At 43.4% G+C, this 23104-nt stretch overlaps 1 protein-coding gene across 4 annotated transcripts in view; it reads right to left on the reverse strand.

Annotated features, from left to right (window-relative positions):
• Positions 1–23104, reverse strand: part of pam (peptidylglycine alpha-amidating monooxygenase) — a 398693-nt gene that overhangs the window by 164957 nt on the left and 210632 nt on the right. For all 4 annotated transcript variants that reach the window (XM_070884267.1, XM_070884245.1, XM_070884252.1 and 1 more), the window contains one exon: positions 21920–22007. In XM_070884267.1, coding sequence (XP_070740368.1) covers positions 21920–22007 — 88 coding nt within the window. The remainder of the gene's footprint in view (positions 1–21919; positions 22008–23104) is intronic.

The raw sequence follows: 23104 nt of genomic DNA on the forward strand, positions 1-23104 counted from the left end.
AAAATCCGCACTGTGACTCCGGGAGGAGCTCTCGGCCACAGGAAGAAGACAGTTGAGGAGGACTCTAGCGACAACTTTCCCAGTGGCTGATAACAGGGAGATTCCTCTGTAGTTGCCGCAGGCAGACTTGTCTCCGTTTTTAAAGATGGCCATGATCACTGCATCTCTGAGATCTCCCGGCATGCTCCCCTCCCTCCAGATGAGAGAGATGAGATCGTGCATTCGCGCCAACAGTGCCTCTCCGCCATACTTCAGTGCCGCAGCGGAAATTCCATCCGCTCCCGTGGCCTTGTTGTTCGTAAGCTGTCTTATGGCTTTTTCTACCTCGTGCAGGGCTGGGGTTTTACTGAGGTGGTGGCAGGTAGCATGCTGCGGGATGGAGTTGAGGACACTCGAGTCAAAGGGAGAGTCTCGATTGAAGAGATCTTCAAAATGCTCCTTCCAGTGGGTCCTGACTGCCTTGGTGTCCTTGACGAGTGTCTCCCCGTTCTTGGCCATCAGTGGGGTGGGGCCTTAGGTGTTTGGGCCGCAGGTGGCCTTAACTGCGATGAAGAATCTTTGCACATCAGGGCTGTCGGCCAGCTACTGTATCTCCTGTGCTTTCTCCATCCACCATCTGTTCTTTAGGTCCTGAGTTTTTTGTTGGACCTCGGCCTTAAGCCGTCTGTACTGCTGTATTGCTGCTCCTGAGTTGTATATGGGCAATAGGTGAAGACTGAATGGAGCTTAGCTTTGATGCCCTCCACAGTTGAACAGCCTGCTAAACCCCCAGGAACTACACACAAGTATGAGTCAGTGTCTTCAGGATACAAAGGGAAGAAGATGGGAGGGAGCCTAATTTATTATTTCAGCAGAATTTTATAACGCTGCTTATGCCACACTTATTGTACAACATACACCAGTCAGCCAGCTTATTAGAGAGTTATTAATTGTTAAATAAATAAAGACATAATTAAGACAAGAATTACCACTTGATACAAACTTACATGACCATTGGCATACATGTAAACAATCAACACTGCTTAATTATTCACAAGATGATAATGAAGGGCAGGTTACATTAGACTCATTATATTAAAGTGAACAAACAATAAAACCATGCTGACTCTGCTTGACTGCATTATGATTTTCTAAATGTCCTGCTACTGCTTCCTCAATGATGGACACCAACATTTTTCCAATGATAGATGTTAGGCTAACTGGTCTATAGTTTCCTGCTTTCTGTCTCCCTCCTTTTTTAAATAGGAGCGTTACATTTGCAGTTTTCCAGTCCACTGGGTCCTCTCCAGAATCCAGGGAATTTTGGTAGATTACAACCAATGCATCCACTATCTCTGCAGCCACTTCTTTTAAAACCCTAGGATGCAGGCCATCAGGTCCAGGGGACTTGTCCACCTTTAGTCCCATTAGTTTGCCTAGGACTTTATCTAAAGTGATAGTGATTGTTTTAAGTTTGCCCCCGCCCCACCACTGGCTCCTTGATCATCAATTATTGGGATGTTTTTGATGTCTTCTACCGTGAAGATCGATACAAACCATTTGTTCAAAGTCTCTGCTATTTCCGTGTTACCCATTAATTCCCCAGTCTCATGCTCTAAAGGACTAATGATTATTTTAGCTACTCACTTCCTTTTTATATACCTGTAGAAGCTCTTGCTTTCTGTTTTTATATTTCTTGCTAGTTTACTCTTATATGCTATCTTCTCTGTCTTTATCATTTTTTTAGTCATCCTTTGCTGGTCTCTAAAAATTTCCCAATCCTCTGGCCTTCCACTGTTCTTCGCAACATTGTATGCCTTTGTTTTCAATCTGATACCATCCTTTACTTCCTTAGTTAGCCACAGATGGTTCATCCTTCTCTTCGAGTCTGTTTTTCAGAGGAATATATCTTTGCTGCGAGTTAGAAATATCTCCTTAAATGTTCGCCACTGCTTTTCTATAATCTTGCCCTTCAATATATTTTCCCAGTACACTTTAACCAACTCTGGCTTCATACCTTTGTGATTACCTTTATTTAAGTTCAGGACACTCGTTTGAGACCTAGCTTGCTCACCCTCAAACTTAATTTGAAATTCTACCATACTATGATCACTCTTCCCAAGAGGATCCTTCACTACGAGATCATTAATTAATCCAGACTTGTTGCACATTACCAGATCAAAAGATTTAGTGAATGATACTTAAAGGGTTGACGGTGGATAGGCAATGGCAGACATTTAAAGGTCACATGGATGAACTTCAATAAATTGTACATCCCGGTCTGGAGTAAAAATAAAACGGGGAAGGTGGCTCAACCGTGGCTAACAAAGGAAATTAAGGATAGTGTTAAATCCAAGGAAGAGGTATATAAATTGGCCAGAAAAAGCAGCAAACCGGAGAACTGGGAGAAATTTAGAATTCAGCAGAGGAGGACAAAGGATTTAATTAGGAGGAGGAAAATAGAGTATGAGAGTAAGCTTGCGGGGAACATAAAAACTAACTGCAAAAGCTTCTATAGATAGGTGAAGAGAAAAAGATTAGTGAAGACAAACGTAGGTCCCTTGCAGTCAGAATCAGGTGAATTTATAATGGGGAACAAAGAAATGGCAGACCAATTGAACAAATACTATGGTTTTGTCTTCACAAAGGAAGACACAAATAACCTTCCGGAAATTTTAGGGGACAGAGGGTTTAGTGAGGAGGAGGAACTAAAGGAAATCCTTATTAGTCAGGAAATTGTGTTAGGGAAATTGATGGGATTGAAGGCCCATAAATCCCATGGGCCTGATAGTCTGCATCCCAGAGTACTTAAGGAAGTGGCCCTAGAAATAGTGGATGCATTGGTGATCATTTTCCAGCAGTCTATCGGCTCGGATCAGTTCCTATGGACTGGAGGGTAGCTAATGTAACACCACTTTTTAAAAAAGGAGGGAGAGAGAAAACGCGGAAATATAGACTGGTTAGCCTGACATCAGTAGTGGGGAAAATGTTGGAATCAATTATTAAAGATGAAATAGCAGCGCATTTGGAAAGCAGTGACAGGATCGGTCCAAGTCAGCATGGATTTATGAAAGGGAAATCATGCTTGACAAATCTTCTGGAATTTTTTGAGGATGTAACTAGTAGAGGGGACAGATGAGAACCAGTGGATGTGGTGTATTTGAACTTTCAAAAGGCTTTTGACAAGGTACCACACAAGAGATTGGTGTGCAAAATTAAAGCACATGGTATTGGTGGTAATGTATTGACGTGGATAGAGAACTGGTTGGCAGACAGGAAGCAGAGAGTCGGGATAAATGGGTCCTTTTCAGAATGGCAGGCAGTGACTAGTGGGATGCCGCAGGGCTCAGTGCTGGGACCCCAGCTATTTATAATATACATCAATGATTTAGATGAAGGAATTGAGTGTAATATCTCCAAGTTTGCAGATGACACTAAGCTGGGTGGTGGTGTGAGCTGCGAGGAGGACGCTAAGAGGTTGCAGGGTGACTTGGACAGATTACGAGAGTGGGCAAATGCATGGCAGATGCAGTATTAATGTGGATAAATGAGGCAATCCACTTTGGTGGCAAAAACACGAGGGCAGAATATTATCTGAATGGCGGCAGATTAGGGAAAGGGGAGGTGCAACGAGACCTGGGTGTCATGGCATATCAGTCATTGAAAGTTAGCATGCAGGTACAGCAGGTGGTGAAGGTGGCAAATGGCATGTTGGCCTTCATAGCTAGGGGATTTGAGTATAGGAGCAGGGAGGTCTTACTGCAGTTGTACAGGGTCTTGGTGCGACCTCACCTGGAATATTGTGTTCAGTTTTGGTCTCCTAATCTGAGGAAGCTCTTGCTATTGAGGGAATGCAGTGAAGGTTCACCAGACTGATTCCCGGGATGGCAGGACTGACATATGAGAAGAGAGTGGATCGACTGGGCCTGTATTCACTGGAGTTTAGAAGAATGAGGGGGGATCTGATAGAAACATATAAAATATCTGATGGGACTGGACAGGTTAGATGCTGGAAGAATGTTTCCGATGTTGGGAAAGTCCAGAACCAGGAGACACAGTCTAAGGATAAGGGGTAAGCCATTTAGGACTGAGATGAGGAGAAACTTCTTCACTCAGAGAGTTGTTAACCTGTCAAATTCCCTACCTCAGAGAGTTGTTGATGCCAGTTCATTGGATATATTCAAGAGGGAGTTAGATGTGGCCCTTACGGCTAAAGAGATCAATGGGTATGGAGAGAAAGCAGGAAAGGGGTACCGAGGTGATTATCAGCCATGATCTTATCGAATGGTGGTGCAGGCTCGAAGGGCCGAATGGCTTATTCCTGCACCTATTTTCTATGTTTCTATGTTTCTATACCGATAAGCGGGGGTGAACAAGCCAGCTACTTGAAACAAATTAAATACATTTAAGACAACCAGGCACAGAGTGGCTGAGAAAGGGCCTCTGAAGTTGGTTAACCAGTTTGGTGTATAAAGCTGCATGTTGGGTGAAAAGGCAGGGAAGAGATGAAGTATAAAGCATGGAATTAACATAATTGTTAATATTTAACACCAAAAAAATAAATTTGAAGTTTAAAACTGTAAAAACAACTTACCTGCCAGAAAAAAAAACACGTGTAAAAGAAAAAAGATGGCCATTCAAGCAGGGAGAAACAGTTCAGTAATTTGCCCCACAGCTATCTCATTGTGTAATATATAACAACTTGCATTTATATAGTGCCTTTAACATAAGTATCCCAAGGTACGTCACAGGAGCTTTACCAATAAAAGATTTGACACAAAGCCATACAAGGAGGTATTAGGACAGGTGATCAAAAGCTTGGTTAAAGAAGTAGGTTTTAAGATGAGTCTAAAGGAGGAGAGAGGCACAGAGAGGTTTCAGGAGGAAATTTCAGAGTCTACGGCCAAGGCAACTGAAGGCTCCGTCAATGGTGGTGCAATTTGAGGTCAGAATTGGAGGAGTACAAAGATCTCGGAGGGTTATAGGGCTAGATGAGGTTACAGAAAAACGGTGTGGTGAGGCCATGGAGGGATTTAAAAACGAGGATGAGAATTTTTAAATCGAGGCGTTGCCGGACTGGGAGCCAATGTAGGTCAGTGAGCATAGGGGTGATGGATGAACAGGACTTGAGAGTTAGGATATGGGCAGCAGATGTTTAGATGAGCTCAAGTTTGTAGAGGGTGGAGATAGGAGGCCGGCCAGGAGAGCTTTGAAATAGTCAAGTCTAGAGGTAACAACGGCAATAATGAGGGTTGCAGCAGATGAGCTGAGGCAGGTGTGGAGATGGTCAATGATACGGAGGTGAAAGCAGGCGGTCTTGATGTTGGAGCGGATATGTGATTGGAAGCCCATCTCAAGGTCAAATACAACACCAAGGTTGCAAACATTCTGGTTCAGCCTCAGAAAATGTAGGCAAAATCTATTATATAGGAATTTATACAGAAAAAAGAGGGACACAAAATGTGACAAGTCAAATGATGCAGATTGGAAGTGTGTGTAAATTTTTAATAAGATATACATATAGAAATATATTCTTAATAAAAATGATGTTGGATAAAATTAGCATAGTTGCAAAAAGATTCAATCTGTATTGTGAACGAGTTCAGCTGAAGCACATGTGGGTTGATATTTAGCCACTAACCGGAATTGCAGGAACACCAAACAAGCCGGGGGCCAAAGGACACAATTTTCCTCTCCCGTCACCACAAGACGCAGCAATTTCCCATACAGATGAAAAATCGCAACCCTAAACATGACTGCATTGAGGCAGGTCCTAACCCAATGGAACCATGGAGGCTGTAATAATCATTGTATCATTAATAATTAGGCAGCCAAAGATTGAAACCATGTCTAGTCAAGCCTGTGCTTGGAACATTCTAAGAGGCATCCATTTATTCTTGTTACTGTGAGCTGGATTTTCGGTCTTCTGCCAACCGTTAGCGCCCAGGAGGGGCGGCAATGGTGGCGGTAAGCACTTCCGGGCAGGTGGCCAGCTTCCAGCACCCCGCTGGGACTTTCAGTGCCGGTTTCAATGGGGCGCAGAGCATTACTGCCCAGAAAAGGCGAACTGGTGTGCAACGTCCCTAGTTGCGAGACCGGCTCAATCTTTGTCTGCCGCCTGATCCATAGAGCTCCGTAGAGCACCCTGCGGGGACGGCCTGTGAAAGCAAGTGATCCGAGCTGTAGCGTCCACAGTGAGGTGTGTAACGTCGACCACAGATAAGTGCGATTGTTTTTTTATTTTATTTTTTTTGCGATTTATGTTGTGGTGGCCTGAGTTATTTATTGGGAATGTTTTTGGTGGTTTCTTTTCATGGTCGAGAATCAGAGGACACATTTAAGGGGATTAGCAAAAGAACCAAAGGCAATAAGAAAAAACCTTTTTTTAGACAGCGAGTGATTCGGATCTGGAATGCACTGCCTGAAAGGGTGGAGAAGGCCAACTCACTGATTGCAAAAGGGAGTTGGATAAATACCTGAAAGAAAAAAAATTGCAGGGCTTCGGGGAAAGGGCAGGGGAGTGGGAATAACTGAAGTACTCTTGCAGAGAGCCGGCACGGGCTCGACGGGCTGAATGGCTTTCTTCCATGCTGCAAGTGATTTGACACATTCATGTACCATCAACACTTTACCCCATCCCTCCCCCAATCCCTAATTCACTGTTAATTATTTTCATACCATCAAAAGTTTACATTTTGCAAGTTTTCCTTCCAATGTGTGTTTTTTTTATTTGTTTCTGGGATGTGAATGTTGCTGGCATGGCCAGCATTTATTGTCCATTCCAAATTGCCCTCGACAAGGTAGGGGTGTGCCGCCTTCTTGAACCGCTGCAGTCCGTGTGGTGAAGGTACTCCCACAGTGCAGTTCGGGAGGGAGTTCCAGGATTTTGACCCAGCGATGAAGGATCGGCGGTATATTTCCAAGTCAGGATGGTGTGTGACTTGGAGGGGAATTTGCAGGTGATAGTGTTCCCATGCGACTGCTGTCCTTCTAGGTGGTAGAGGCATGGGTTTGGGAGGTGCTGCCGAAGAAGCTTTGGCGAATTGCTGCCATGAATCTTGTAGATGTTACACACTGCAGAGACGGTGCGCTGGTGGTGGAGGGAGTGAATGTTTAAGGTAGTGAATGTTTAAGGTAGTTGCCAATCAAGCGGGCTGCTTTGTCCTGGATGGAGTTGAGCTTTTTAAGTGTTGTTGGAGCTGCAATCATCCAGACAAGTGGAGAACCTTCCAGCACACTCCTGACTTGTGCCTTGTAGATGGTGGAAAGGCTTTGGGAAGTCAGGAGATGAGACACTCGCCGCAGAATACCCAGCCTCTGACCTGCTCTTGTGGCCACATTATTTATGTGGCAGATCCAGTTAAAGTTTCTGGTCAATGTGACCCCGCAGGATGTTGATGATGGGGGATTCGGCGATAGTAATGGCGTTGAATGTCAAGGGACAGTGGTTAGACTCTTGCTTGCTGGAGATAGTCATAGCCTGGCACTTAAGTGGCAAGTAACATTTGCGCCATACATCAGCCCAAGTCTGAATGTTGTCCAGGCGTTGCTGCTTGCGGGCATGGACTACTTCATTATCTGAGGAGTTGCGAATGGAACTGAACACTGTGCAATCATTAGCGAACATTCTGACCTTTTGATGCAGGGAAGTCATTGATGAAACAGTTGAATATGGTTGAGCCTCGGGCACTGTCCTGAAGAACTCCTGCAGCGATGTCCTGGGGCTGAGATGATTGACCAACAACAATCTTTGTGCTAGGTATGACCCCAGCCAGTGGATCCCCTGATTTCCAGTGACTTCGAGTTTATTAGGGCTTCTTGAGGCCATACTCAGTCAAATGCTGCCTTGATGTTAAGGGTAGTCACTCTCACTTCATGTCTGCAATTCAGCTCTTTTGTCCATATTTGGACCAAGGCTGTAACGAGGTTTGGAGCAGAGTGGTCCAGCCGGAAGCCAAACTGAGCATCAGCGAGCAGGTGGTTAGTAATAACCTGGTCATTATCACTTTGCTGTTTGTGGGCGCTTGCTTGTGCACAAATTAGATGCCGCATTTTCTGCATTACAACAATGGCTACACTCCAAAAGTACTTCATTGGCTGCAAAGCACTTTGAGACGTCCAGTGGTCGTGAACGGCGCTATATAAATCCAAGTCTTTCTTTCTTTAAGTATCGCTTGATAGCACTGTCGATAACAACTTCCATCACTTTGCTGATGATTGAGAGTAGACTGATGGGGCGGTAATTGGCTGGATTGGATTTATCCTGCTTTTTGTGGTCAGGACATATCTGGGCAGTTTTTCATATTGTTGGGGAGATGCCAGTGTTGTAGCTGTACTTGAACAGCTTGGCTAGAGGCGCAGCTAGTTCTGGAGCACAAGTTTTCAGCACGACAGCCAGGATGTTGTCGGAGCCCATAGCCTTTACTGTCTCCAGTGCGCTCAGCCTCTTCCTGATATCATGTGGAGTGAATCGAATTGGCTAAAGCCTGGCTTCTGTGATAGTAGGGACCTCAGGAGGAGGCAGATATGGATCATCCACTTGGCACTTCTGGCTTCAGCCTCGACTTTTGCACTCGCGTGCTGGGCTCTGCCATCATTGAGAATGGGGATATTCATGGAGCCGCCTCCTCCTCCCTTCAGTTGTTTAATTGTCCATCACAATTCACGACTGAATGTGGCAGGACTGCAGAGTGTTGTTCTGATCTGTTGATTATGGGATCGCTTAGCTATGTCTCATGCATGCCGCTTCTGCTGTTTAACATGCATGTCATCCTGTATTACAGCTCCCCCTTTTGGCACTTCATATTTTTTTTTAGGTACACATGGTGCTGTTCCTGGCATGCTTTTCTGCACTCCTCATTGAACCAGGGTTGGTTCCCTGGCTTGATGGTAATGATTGAGTAAGGGAAATGCCAGGCTATGAGGTTGCAGATTGTGCTGGAATACAATTCTGCTGCTGCTGATGGCTCAGTGCCTCATGGATGCCCAGTTTTGAGCAGTTAAATCTGTTCTTAATCTATCACATCTAGCAAAGTGGTGCTGCCACACAACACGATGGAGTGTGTCCTCAGTATGAAGACAGGGACTCTGTCTCCAGAAGGACTGTGCGGTGGTCACTCCTACTTTCATTCATGGCCAGACGAGTCTGTGACACGTAGATTGGTGAGGAGGAGGTCAAGTAGGTTTTTCCCTTGTGTTGGTTCTCTCACCACCTGCTGCAGGCCCAGTCTCAGCCAGCTTGATCAGTAGTGGTGCTACCGAGCCATTCTTGGTGACGGACACTGAAGTCCACCACCCAGAGTACATTCTATGTCCTTGCTACCCTCAGTACTTCTTCCAAGTGGTGTTCAACTTGGAGGAGCACTGATCCATCAACTGAGGGAGGGCAATAGGTAGTAATCAGCAAGATGTTTCCTTGCCCATGCTTGACCTGAAGCCATGAGACTTCTCTGGATCTGAAGTCAATCTTGAGGACTCTCGGGCCACTCCCTCCCAATTGTATACCACTTGCCGCCACCTCTGGTGAGTCTGTCCTGCCAATGGGACAGGACATACCCAGGAATGGTGATGGAGGAGTCTAGGACATTGGCTAAAAGATATGCGAGTATGACTACATTAGGCTGTTGCTTGACTAGTTTGTGGGACAGCTCTCTCTAATTTGGCACAAGTCCCCAGGTGTTATTGAGGAGAACATTGCAGGGTTGACTGGGCCGGGAGTGCCATTGTCGTGTCTGAAGCCGGCGCCACGGTCAATGTCGGGTGGTCCGTCCAGTTTTATTCTTATTATTGCTTTTCGTAGCGGTTTGTTACAACTAAATGGCTTGCTAGGTCATTTCAGAGGGCAGTTAAGAGTCAACCACATTTGCTGTGGATCGGGAGCCACATATAGGTCAGACCAGGTGAGGACAGCAGATTTCCATTCCTAAAGGACACTAGTGATCCAGATTGCACTTGTATGTATGTATTGAATTTCATCTATGATTGATTTGTTTTTTTGCAGATTTTAACAAACCCCTTTTGTAGATCCTCAACTGTATCATCTGTATTCAAGCAGTCAACACCCACGGGGAAATGTGAGCACTGGTCTGGGTCGGCATGATTTATGCATTGCGAACATTAAGCTGGAGGTAGTCAGTCAGGTCCACGAGAGCACAAATTTCAGCTGCCTGTGCTCGTTTGTGTAAATTATGCACACTTTAAAAAAAAAAGACTGCAGTGTTTAATGATTTTCGTTTGCAATTCAACAAAATAAATACTTTTGACAGGTTCAAAAACAGCAACATAGGCTAGAAATTACTGATGGCAATAACAACAAACACTTCATGTGTTCATTTGACATTCCTGTTTTAGATTAAGGTATGTATCCAAGAATATAGCTACAGGAACAAATTACACTACAAAACAGTTCATTGGCTGTGAAGAGCTTTAGGATATCCTGAGGACGTGAAAGCTGCAAGTTGTTTCCTTCTTTTCTTTCATGTTGAGTTCACTAAGGCTCTTGGATCTCTTTCAACTTCATTCTTACCTATTTCAATGTCTTGTTGTTTATTTTTTCCTATGTGCAATATTTTCCACTGCTCCGCATTAAATTTCTTTTGCCACAGTTCTGCCCACTTCCATATTTTATCCAACTCAGTCTATAATTTCCTAGCTGCCTCTTCTGATGCACTATCCCTTCTAGAACATAAGAAATTGGAGCACGAGTAGGCCATAAGGCCCCTCGAGCCTGCTCCGCCATTTAATACGATCATGGCTGATCCGATCATGGACTCGGGTCCACTTCCCTGCCCGCTCCCCATAACCCCTTATCCCCGTTTCGGTTAAGAAACTGTCTATCTCTGTCTTAAATTTATTCAATGTCCCAATTTCCACAGCTCTCTGAGGCAGCGAATTCCGCAGATTTACAACCCGCAGAGAAAAAATTTCTCCTCGTCTCAGTTTTAAATGGGTGGCCCCTTATTCTAAGATCATGCCCCCTAGTTCCAGTCTCCTCCATCAGTGGAAACATCCTCTCTGCATCCACCTTGTCAAGTCCCCTCATAATCTTATACGTTTCGATAAGATCACCTCTCATTCTTCTGAATTCCAATGAGCAGAGGCCCAACCTACTCAACCTTTCCTCATAAGTCAACCCCCTCATCTCCAGAATCAACTTAATGAACCTTCTCTGAATTGCCTCCAAAGCAAGTATATCCTTTCGTAAATATGGAAACCAAAACTGCATGCAGTATTCCAGGTGTGGCCTCACCAATACCCTGTAGAATTGTAGCAAGACTTCCCTGCTTTTATACTCTATCCCCTTTGCAGTAAAGGCCAAGATTCCATTGGCCTTCATGATCACTTGCTGTACCTGCATACTATCCTTTTGTGTTTCATGCACAAGTACCCCCAGGTCCCACTGTACTGCAGCACTTTGCAATTTTTCTCCATTTAAATAACAACTTGCTCTTTGATTCTTTCTGCCAAAGTGCATAACCTCACACTTTCAAACATTATACTCCATCTGCCAAATATTTGCCCACTCACTTGGCCTGTCTCCTCCTCACACATTGCTTTTCCTTCCATCTTTGTATCATCAGCAAACTTGACTACGTAAAACTTGGTCCTTTCTTCCAAGTCATTCATTTAGATTGTAAATAGTTGGGGTCCCAGCACTGATTCCTGCTGCACTCCACCCGAGAATGACCCATTTATCCTGACTCCCTGTTTTCTGTTAGTTAGCCAATCCTCTATCCATGCTAATATATTACTCCCGACCCCATGAACTTTTATCTTGTGCAGTAACCTTTTATATCATCGTCATAGGCAGTCCCTCGAAACAAGGATGACTTGCTTCCACGCCAAAAAAGGATGAGTTCACAGGTGTTTCAATGAAGGACCTAATATTCCAGATCCTGAACTACAGTGTAGGGTGGAAGATGCCTGTGCGTGGATTTTTTTAATGTGTGGTGGCCATTGTACACCAGCCACCACACGGGCTTCACAGAGCCAGGTCTTGGTCCAGTGGCAAGGATTAACCAAGACGACTGGAGACCTGCTCTGTTGCACAGGCCTAGTGTGCACACATATCGTAGTGTGGGCTGGCCCGTGTTGCCCCTGGGCCAACGCCTCTCCTGGGCCCCGATCACGTCCCTCTACAATCTCTCGCCGCTCCTTCGCCCCGACCTCACCGCTCCTGCTGTACCTGCCCAAGCTCCAATCACCGACCTGGACCTTGATGGCATCTCTCTGCGCTGCCGTCGCCCTCCTGCACCAGCTCGCGTTGTACCTTGCAGTGGTATGCCGCCACGCTGCCCATGGCTGTCGCTTGCCACTTCTTTTATGTGGCACCTTGTCAAAAACCTTCTGGAAGTCCAAATACACCACATCCATTGGTTCCCCTTTATCCACCCTGTTCATTACATCCTCAAAGAATTCCAGCAAATTTGTCAATCATGACTTCCCCTTCATAAATCAAAGCCGACTCTGCCTGACCGAATTATGCTTTTCCAAATGTCCTGCCACTGCTTCTTTAATAAGGGACTCCAACATTTTCCCAACCACAGATGTTAGGTTAACTGGTCTATAGTTTCCTGCTTTTTGTCTGCCTCCTTTTTAAATAATTTGCAGTTTTACAATCTGCTGGGACCTCCCCAGAATCCAGGGAATTTTGGTAAAATACAACCACTAAAAATGCATCCACTATCCCTGCCGCTACTTCTCAAGACCCTAGGATGCAAGCCATCAGGTCCAGGGGATTTATCCGTCTTTAGTGTCATCAGTAAATCTGGCCAATTTGCTTTGATTTTCTGAATCAATGTCATTAATGTAATTTAGAAAGAGCAGTGGTCCCAATACTGATTTCTATGGCAACCAACTCAACACTTCCCCCACCTCAACATTCCTCCTCTAACAAATACCCATTTTTTTCTAGACTTCAGCCAATTTCTTACCCATTCCCAAGATTTACTCTGAATCCCCACAACTTTGAGCTCAACTGATGATTTTCCTATGAAACTTTGTCAAATGTCTTTTAGAAGTCTAGGTGTACTACATGAAGAACTTGCCATAATTTACTATGGATGTCAATTTGTCAAAAAAGTTTAGGAAGTTAGTCAGACAGTATATCCTCCATGTCGACTGCTATTTACGAGATTATTATTGTACACCTTGTATGGTGGGTGACACAAATTTAAAATCTGAACCAGGCTTTTCAGGAGAGAAGTTAGGAAACACTTCTTCACACAAAGAGTAGTAAAAGTGTGAAACACTTTCCCACAAAAAGCAGTAGATGCTAGTTCAATTAATAATTTTAAATCTGAGATCGACACCACAGGGGTGCTAACTGTAGGCACAAATGACGCAAATTTCTCCCTCAGATTGTAAACATTTGTATATGAATGTAAATAGGAAGAGATTACTGAAAGTGAAAGTGGGTCCATTAGAGGCAGAGACAGGAGAAATTATAATGGGCAATAAGGAAATAGCAAACATTAAACAAATACTTTGTATTTGTCTTCCCGGTACAAGACACAAAAAATGTTCCGGAAATGGGGAATTCAAGGATCTAGGGAGAATGAGGAACTTAAAGAAATCAGTGTAAGTAAAGACTTCGGGCTCAATTTCCCCCAATTATCTGTGCCTTTTTTTTTGGAGTAAATTAAAATCACCAAGTTTCCCCAAAGTTTCTGCGCAAGCATAATTCGCTTAGGTATGATTTTTTTACGTCATAGGGGGCGTAACCTGATATCTGCGCCAGTTTTCCACATTTAAGCAAGTTTGGTCAACTTACATTTTTCTGAAGATCAGTCCCAAAAAACCTTCTGGGCACAAGAAAAAGCAGCGCAGATTACAAAATTAGCGCAGAAAGATGCCAGTTTTTAGCCAAAGTTTTGGAGGGAGACAAGGCGGCAGAGAATATGCATCATAAATCTTAATTTTTTCAAAGTCAAAAGGGAGAATTTGGAAATCTAATGCAATTCTTGAATTTTTGATTATTTTCAAAGTACCACCCCGCCATCGAACGTCTCCTCACCGGGCTTGAGGGTCGGAGCATTGGCCAGCAGTATCGCTCCCTCGCCCAGACACAGGGGCTCGGAGCTCTGCTTCAAAAGAAGCACGGGGGTTGGGTGGGGTGGAAGCCGAACTGAACTGCCAGCCACTTATAAAAGGGATGAGAACCCTTAGGCTATACAGCAGCTTCAAAAGAAGCCCGGGGTTTAGAAACATAGAAACTAGGTGCAGGAGTAGGCCATTCGGCCCTTTGAGCCTGCACCGCCATTCAACAAAATCATGGCTAATCACTTCCTCAGCACCCACCTGCTCTCCATATCCCTTTATCCCCCCAACCGCAAAAGCCATATTTAACTCCCTCGTGAATATATCCAATGAACTGGCATCAACAATTCTCTGCGGCAGCGAATTCCACAGGTTAACAACTCTCTGAGTGAAGAAGTTTCCCCTGATCTCAGTCCTAAATGGCCTACCCCTTATCCTAAGACTATGTCCCCTGGCTCTGGACTTCCCCAACATCGGGAACATTCTTCCCGCATCTAATCTGTCCAGTCCCGTCAGAATCGTATATGTTTCTATGAGATCCCCTCTCATCCTTCTAAACTCCAGTCTATAAAGGCCCAGTTGATCCAGTATCTCCTCATATGCCAGCCCAGCCATCCCTGGAATCAGTCTGGTGAACCTTCGCTGCACTCCCTCAATAGCAAGAACATCCTTCCTCAGACTAGGAGACCAAAACTGAACACAATATTCCAGGTGAGGCCTCACTAAGGCCCTGTACAGCTGCATTAAGACCACCCTGCTCTTATATTCAAATCCCCTAGCTATGAAGGTCAACATACCATTTGCCCTCTTTACCGCCTGCTGTACCTGCGTGCCCACTTTCAGTGACTGATGAACCATGACACCCAGATCTCGTTGCACCTTCCCTTTTCCTAATCTGCCGCCATTCAGATAATATTCTGCCTTCATGTTTTTGCCCCCAAAATAGATAACCTCACATTTATCTACATTATACTGCATCTGCCATGCATTTGCCCACTCACCTAATCTGTCCAAGTTACCCTGCAGCCTCTTAACGTCCTCCTTACAGCTCACACTGCCACCCAGTTTAGTGTCATCCGCAAACTTGGGAGATATTATACTCTATTCCTTCATCCAAATCGTTAATGTATACTGTAAAGAGCTGGGGTCCCAGCACTGAGCCCTGGCGGCACCCCACTAGTCATTGCCTGCCATCTTGAAAAGGACCCGTTTATCCCAACTCTCTGCTTCCTGCCTGCCAACTAGTTCTCTATCCATGCCAGTACATTACCCCCAATACCATACGCTTTGATTTTGCACACCAATTTCTTGTGCGGGACCTTGTCAAAAGCCTTTTGAAAGTCCAAATACACCAAATCCACTGGTTCTCCCTTGTCCACTCTGCTCGTTACATCCTCAAAAAATTCTGGAAGATTCGTCAAGCATGATTTCCCTTTCATAAATCCATGCTGACTTTGTCCGATCCTGTCACTGCTTTCCAAATGCGCTGCTATTTCATCCTTGAGACAGACAGAGAGACAGACTATTATCTGAATGGTGACAGATTAGGAAAAGGGGAGGTGCAATGAGACCTGGGTGTCATGGTACATCAGTCATTGAAGGTTGACATGCAGGTACAGCAGGCGATTAAGAAAGCAAATGGCATGTTGGCCTTCATAGCGAGGGGATTTGAGTACAGGAGCAGGGAGGTGTTACTACAGTTGTACAGGGCCTTGGTGAGGCCACACCTTGAGTATTGTGTACAGTTTTGGTCTCCTAACTTGAGGAAGGACATTCTTGCTATTGAGGGAGTGCAGCGAAGGTTCACCAGACTGATTCCCGGGATGGCGGGACTGACATATCAAGAAAGACTGGATCAGCTGGGCTTATAGTCACTGGAGTTCAGAAGAATGAGAGGGGATCTCATAGAAATGTTTAAAATTCTGATGGGTTTAGACAGTGTAGATGCAGGAAGAATGTTCCCAATGTTGGGGAAGTCCAGAACCAGGGGTCACAGCCTAAGGATAAGGGGTAAGCCATTTAGGACCAAGATGCGGAGAAACTTCTTCACCCAGAGAGTGGTGAACCTGTGGAATTCTCTACCACAGAAAGTTGTTGAGGCCAATTCACTAAATATACTCAAGGAGTTAGATGTAGTCCTTACTATTAGGGGGATCAAGGGGTATGGCGAGAAAGCAGGAATGGGGTACTGAAGTTGCATGTTCAGCCATGAACTCATTGAATGGCGGTGCAGTCTCAAAGGGCCGAATGGCCTACTCCTGCACCTATTTTCTATGCTTCTATGTTTAATGATTGATTCCAACATTTTCCCCACTACTGATGTCAGGCTAACCAGTCTATAATTCCCTGTTTTCTCTCTCCCTCCTTTTTTAAAAAAGTGGTGTTACATTAGCTACCCTCCAGACCATAGGAACTGATCCAGAGTCGATAGACTGTTGGAAAATGATCACCAATGCATCCACTATTTCTGGGGCCACTTCCTTAAGTACCCTGGAATGCAGACTATCAGGCCCCGGGGATTTATCGACCTTTAATCCTATCAATTTCCCTAACACAATTTCCCGCTTAATAAGGATATCTTTCAGTTCCTCCTTCTCACTAGACCCACTGTCCCCTAGTACATTCAGAAGGTTATTTGTATCTTCCTTTGTGAAGACAGAACCGAAGTATTGGTTCAATTGGTCTGCCATTTCTTTGTTCCCCATTATCAATTCACCTGAATCCGACTGCAAGGGACCTACGTTTGTCTTTACTAATCTTTTCCTCTTCACATATTTATAGAAGCTTTTGCAGTCAGTTTTTATGTTCCCTGCAAGTTTTCTCTCGTACTCTATTTTCCCCCTCTTAATTAAACCCTTAGTCCTCCTCTGTTGAATTCTAAATTTCTCCCAGTCCTCAGGTCTGTTGCTTTTTCTAGCCAATTTATATGTCTCTTCCTTGGTTTTAACACTATCCTTAATTTCCCTTGGTAGCCATGGTTGAGCCACCTTCCCCGTTTTATTTTTACTCCAGACAGGAATGTACAATTGCTGAAGTTCATCCATGTGATCTTTAAATGTGTGCCATTGCTTATCCACCGTCAACTCTTTAAGTATCCTCTGCCAGTCTATTCTAGCCAATTCACGCCTCATACCGTCAAAGTTACCGTTCCTTAAATTCAGGACCCTAGTTTTCGAATTAACTTTGTCACTCTCCATCTTAATAAGGAATTCTACCATATTATGGTCACTTTTCCCCAAGGGGCCTCGCACAACAAGATTGCCAATTAGTCCCTTCTCATTACACATCACCCAGTCCAGGATGGCCAGCTCCCTGGTTGGTTCCTCGACATATTGGTCTAGAAAACCATCCCTAATACACTCCAAGAAATCCTCCTCCACCGCATTGCTACCAGTTAGGTTAGCCCAATCAATATGTAGATTAAAGTCGCCCATGATTACTGCTGTACCTTTATTGCACACTCCCATTATTTCTTGTTTGATGCTGTCCCCAACCTCACTACTACTATTTGGTGGTCTATACACAACACCCACTCGCGTTTTCTGCCCTTTAGAATTCTGCAGCTCCACCCATACCGATGCCACATCATCCAGGCTAATGTCCTTCCTTACAATTGCATTGATTTCCTCTTTAACCAGCAACGCCACGCCACCTCCTTTTCCTTTCTGTCTATCTTTCCTAAATGCTGAATACCCCTGGATGTTGAGTTCCCAGCCTTGGTCACCCTGGAGCCACGGTGGTAGCCGAGCCGAAAAACGGCATCGGGGAAAATTAATGGGACTAAGTGGTAATAAATCCCCTGGACCCAACAACCTGCATCCTAGGGTTTTTAAAGAGGTAGCTGCAGAGATAGTGGATGCATTGGCATTAATCTTCCAGAATTCCCTAGATTCTAGAACAGTCCCCAAGGATTGGAAGGTAGCAAATATAAACCTGCTATTTAATAAAGGAGGAATAGAAAAAAACGGAGAACTATAGGCCAGTTAGACTGACACCAGTATTCGGCAAAATGCTAGAATCTATTATTTAGGATGTGGTAACAGGGCACTTAGAAAATCATAATATGATTAAGCAGAGTCAACATGGTTTGATAAAAGGGAAATATTTGAGATTTTTGAAGATATAACTAGTAGGATAGATAAGGGGGAACCAGTAGATGTAGTGTATTTGGATTTTCAAAAAGCACTCTAAGGTGCCACACAAGAGGTTATTATATAAAATTAGGACTCATGGTATTGGGCGTAATATATTAGCATGGAGTGAGGATTAATTAATGGACAGAAAAGAGAGTAGGAACAACGGGAGTATTTCAGGTTGGCAGGCTGTAACTAGCGGGGTGCTTGGGCGTCAGCTATTTACAATCTATATTAATGACTGAGATGAAGGGAATGAGTAACGTATCCAAATTTGCTGATGATACAAAGTTAGGTGGGAAAGTAAGCTGTGAGGAGGATGCAAAGAAGCAAGTTGATCAAGTGGGCAAGAACATGACAAATGGAATACAATGTGGGGAAGTGTGAAGTTATTCACTATGGTAGGAAAAATAAAAAAGCGGAATATTTTTTTGAATGGTGAGAGACTGGGAAATATTTTCATTCAGATGGACCTGGGTGTCCTTGTACATGATTCACAGAAAGTTAACATGCAAGTACAGCAAGCAATTAGGAAAGCAAATGGTATGTTGGCTTTTGTTACAAAAGGCTTAGAGTACAAGAGTAAAGAGTCTTACAACAATTATACAGGGCATTGGTGAGGCCACACCTGGAGTACTGTGTACAGTTCTGGTCTCCTTACCCAAGGAAAGACATACTTGCCTGAGAGGGAGTGCACCAAAGGTTCACTAGGCTGGTTCCTGGGATGAGGGGATTGCCCTATGAGGAGAGATTGAGTACACTAGACCTATATTCCCAAGAGTTTAGAAGAATGAGAGGTGATCTAATTGAAACATATAAAATTGTTAAAGGGCTTGACAGGTTTAATGCTGAGAAAATGTTTCCCCTGGCTGGGGAATCGAGAACACAGGGTCACAGTCTAAGAATAAGGGGTCGGCCATTTAGGACTGAGATGAGGAGAAATGTTTTCACTCAAAGGGTTGTGAATCTTTGGAATTCTCTACCCCAGAGTGTTATGGATGCTCAGTCATTGAGTATATTCAAGAGAGGTCGATAAATGTTTGGGAGCTAAGGGAATTAAGGGATATGGGAATAGTGCAGGGAGATAGAGTTAAAGTACATCAGCCAAGATCTTGCTAAATGGCAGAGCAGGCTCGAAGGGCCAATTGGCCTACTACTGCTCCTATTTCTTATGTTCTTATGCTTTCCTCTGATGTGTGAGAGATCCAAGACCACTTATTATTTACATTCATTCAACATTCCAGTGCTGTACATGCATAAACACATGTCTGCTTGTTATACTCATTAGATATTACCTTCTGATGCTACAGGAAACAATCAATTGTAACTTGTAACAACTATAATTTAAAATTTAAAACATCTATAACCTTTCCAGAATAAATTATTTTTGGCTCAGAAGGCAGAATTATAGCAGAGTCCAAAATGCTGGAAAAAAGCATCATAAAGGTGTACCTGAGGAAAGGAATGCACCGAGACCTCCCCAGAAATAAATCTTGTTTTTGCAGTGTGCTTTAAAAGTTTCTAAATTTGTCACTGAAAAAATGCATTTTTATGTATTTCAGTTTTGTTCTCCACTAGAAGGGCCCAAATTTGGCCAGTGCAGATTTCGAGTGCACTCACCAGAGATGCGGCGCTTTTGTAGAACTCCAAGGGCGGCAAAAATTTTTGGGCTGAAAATAGTGCCGGGACCTCTGCACATGCGCGCTAGAGTGTGCACGCATGCGCAGTAGCTCCTCGCCCCCAGAATCTGTGAGTGTGCTCTGCAGGCTGTGTGGGAGGGGCCGAAGCGTGCCGCCCCTATCCCTGGCCGAATGGGCTCCCTCATCTGCAGCCCACTGCCTTATCCAGCCACACCAGTAAAAGGAGGTCTGAGAGAACTAGAACCCCAGCAGGTTGTCAGTGAAATCCTGCAGCTGGTTAGTATGCTGATGCTTTCCACAAGGGAATCGGTTTAGAAGTAGTAGATTGGGTTAGGTTAAGTGTCCAATGTCTGAAACAAATGGGAAGCATTGAGACAAATCATGCTGGCAATGTTCACAAGGCCACACAATGGAGTAAGTACACTGCACTTGGTCTATACACTGTGCTGAGTATTTATATGCCATTGGTTAGAATAAAGTAGGAGCCAGCAAAAGAATGCTATTGAAGGTACTGAATGGGACTGTGTCGGAGTAGTTTGGACAAGGTTACTTTGTTTTTTATTTGTTATTGATTGATTGCTTATTACTTTGGTCTTGGTACTTCAGGTGCAGGGTTCCTTCTATTTTTTGTGTGTTAATTAATTGCTTATTACTTCTTGTGTTTTGTTTAGTGCTTTGTAAGTCTTGGTGCTAGGTGCAGGACCTCTCAGCTTCCTTGTATTTTTTAATTTGTTATTGAATGCTTTATTTTTGTGCTTTGTTTAGTGCTTTAGAATGTACTTACCTGTGCTGATTTCTTAACTCTCCGCAAGGGTTTTCTGTGCGGCCACAAGTGGCCACATACGCTGGCCTGTTAATTTGGAGCAACTATTAGCTGTCCAAACTGGCTTAAATGGCCAAAACGGGTGTAGGTGGCTGGTAACGCCCTCGTTCGGAAAAAAAAACGAAACTAAAAAAAATCCTAACTAACTCACTCACACTGGCGAAATTAAATGTGCAGAATGAGGATTTTTAAGATACTCCAGAAAAATCAAGTTGCTCCAAAAAAAATGGAGCAACTCCTGGCCAAATTTGGGCCCATTGTGATGGAATTTTGGGTGTACTTACTAAAGTTATGACAAGTTCACAACCCACAACATTTTCAGTATAATGATCTGTCTCAGCAAATCATAGTCAAGATCAAGGGGTTTAATTTCATAGAAAAAACAACTAATGAAAGACTGGTAAAAATCTCAGATTCCCAAGTAATAAATATGGATTTATTAAGGCTCACAGAGTTACATTGAGGGTTATTTTTAAGTTGTCAATTGTTATTGATTTGCCACCTCTTAGTGCTGTGTCAACTACCTTGAAGCCATTGTTAGATTCCGTGACATTTATAGGTTGGCATCTGTGATGAGACTGAGAAGAGAAACGCGATGGGATGATTTCAACATTTTTGTGGACCTGGCTGCTTCTACCATCACTGTTCTCAAAGATTTCCTCCAATTTACAAAGCTGGTTCTTCATGAAAATGTCTTGGAAATTCGTACAGTTGTGATTTGCCAGGAGGCATTGGTCACAACTGTTGACAATTGCGAAAGTATCCTTTATTGCATCCCAGTACATATATACCTCCCTGAAATATATTCAAATTTTCTCAAACATTAGCAGTAATGGCAGGACAATATATGTGAACATTATTCCTCCCCATTGAGATTCTGAATTATCACTCCTGCATCATCAATAACAAACTGTAAATTAAACATGTAGCAAGATTTGTAACTACAATTTCCAGATACAAAATAATCCGGCCATAAATTAAACCGGGATTTCACCTGAAATTTCTAAAACAACTTACACTTCACTTTCAGAGTTTATAGCATTATCTGAGCACCACTAAGTTAGGTTATTTACTCCATTGGATATTATTTTATTAAACTGTGCGTGCTTTATTATTATGTTATCATTATAGACATGCACAAAATAAGAAATAGATTGTAAAGAACAAACATCATCAGAGAAATTTAAAAAACACAGGATTATTACTCCGCTGTATAATTTGTGTTATACCATGATTCATTATTCGGCAAACAACTTCATGATATAGTACTTTTTAAACATTTTAGAAATACAAGCTAAAATCATTACCAGTAATCCTCATTAGTGGCTGGCATGCTGCATCCAAATAGTAACATATGGTGAGCAGTGTCCATGCTTGCATGAGGTTTAAAGTCAACTGCAAAATGAAATAAAAATTACACTTAGTGTCTCATTAAACTTTGTGACATCGTCTACACTCTCTCGCTGGGTTTGTTCGAGTATTTTCCAACTGCACAGTGCTGTTGAAAACGCATTTCAATTGTTAAGAGTAAAAACAGTAAAGGTGAACAAAAAAGATGTAAAAATGCCTCTTCCTGTGCAAATTATTGTTTCAGGCTTTGATTTTAAGTGCATGTTCTGAATGTAAAATGATCACTTCATATTGACTTCAAAGCAACTTGCTGCCTTTACGTTATGTTAAACTCAGCATAAACTTTACCTCATCGCGGTAAACCTCGATTCTTTAATATAAAACCACTGTACTATAACCAGTTTCTTAAGCACAACATAAACTTCTGAATTATTCATAATTTGATAACATTTCTAATTTATTCAAGAAATGATCTGAATATTTACATGTCTGTAGTTATTTGCATTTACCACATTACAAAACAAGTGAAGAACAAACTTGCATTTATATTGCAACCTTTCACAACCTCAGGACATCCTAAATAGCTTAACAACAATAACTAGTATTTATATAGTGCCCTTAACCTTAGTGAAATGTCCCAAGACACTTCACAGGAGTATTGAGATAAAGAAAAAAATTAACACCGAGCTGCATAAGTAGAAATTAACTCAGATGACCAAAAGCTTGGTCAAAGAGGTAGGTTTTAAGGAGCATCTTGAAGGAGGAAAGAGAGGTAGAGAGATGGAGAGGTTTAGGGAGGGAGTTCCAGAGTCTGGGCCCTAGGCAACAGAAGGCACGGCCACCAATGGTTGAGCGATATAATCAGGGATGCTCATGAGGGCAGAATTAGATGAGGGCAGACATCTTGGCGGGTTGTGGGGCTGGAGGAGATTACAGAGATAGGGAAGGATGAGGCTATGAAGGGATTTGAAAATAAGGATGAGAACTTTGAAATCACGGTGTTGCTTAACCAGAAGCCAATGTAGGTCAACGAGCACAGGGGTGATGGGTGAGCAGGACTTGGTGCGAGTTAGGACATGGGCATCCGAGTTTTGGATCACCTCTAGTTTCCGTAGGATAGAATGTAGGAGGCCAGCCAGGAG

Source organism: Pristiophorus japonicus, chromosome 1, assembly GCF_044704955.1.
Source record: "Pristiophorus japonicus isolate sPriJap1 chromosome 1, sPriJap1.hap1, whole genome shotgun sequence".
Lineage (NCBI taxonomy): Eukaryota > Metazoa > Chordata > Chondrichthyes > Pristiophoridae > Pristiophorus > Pristiophorus japonicus.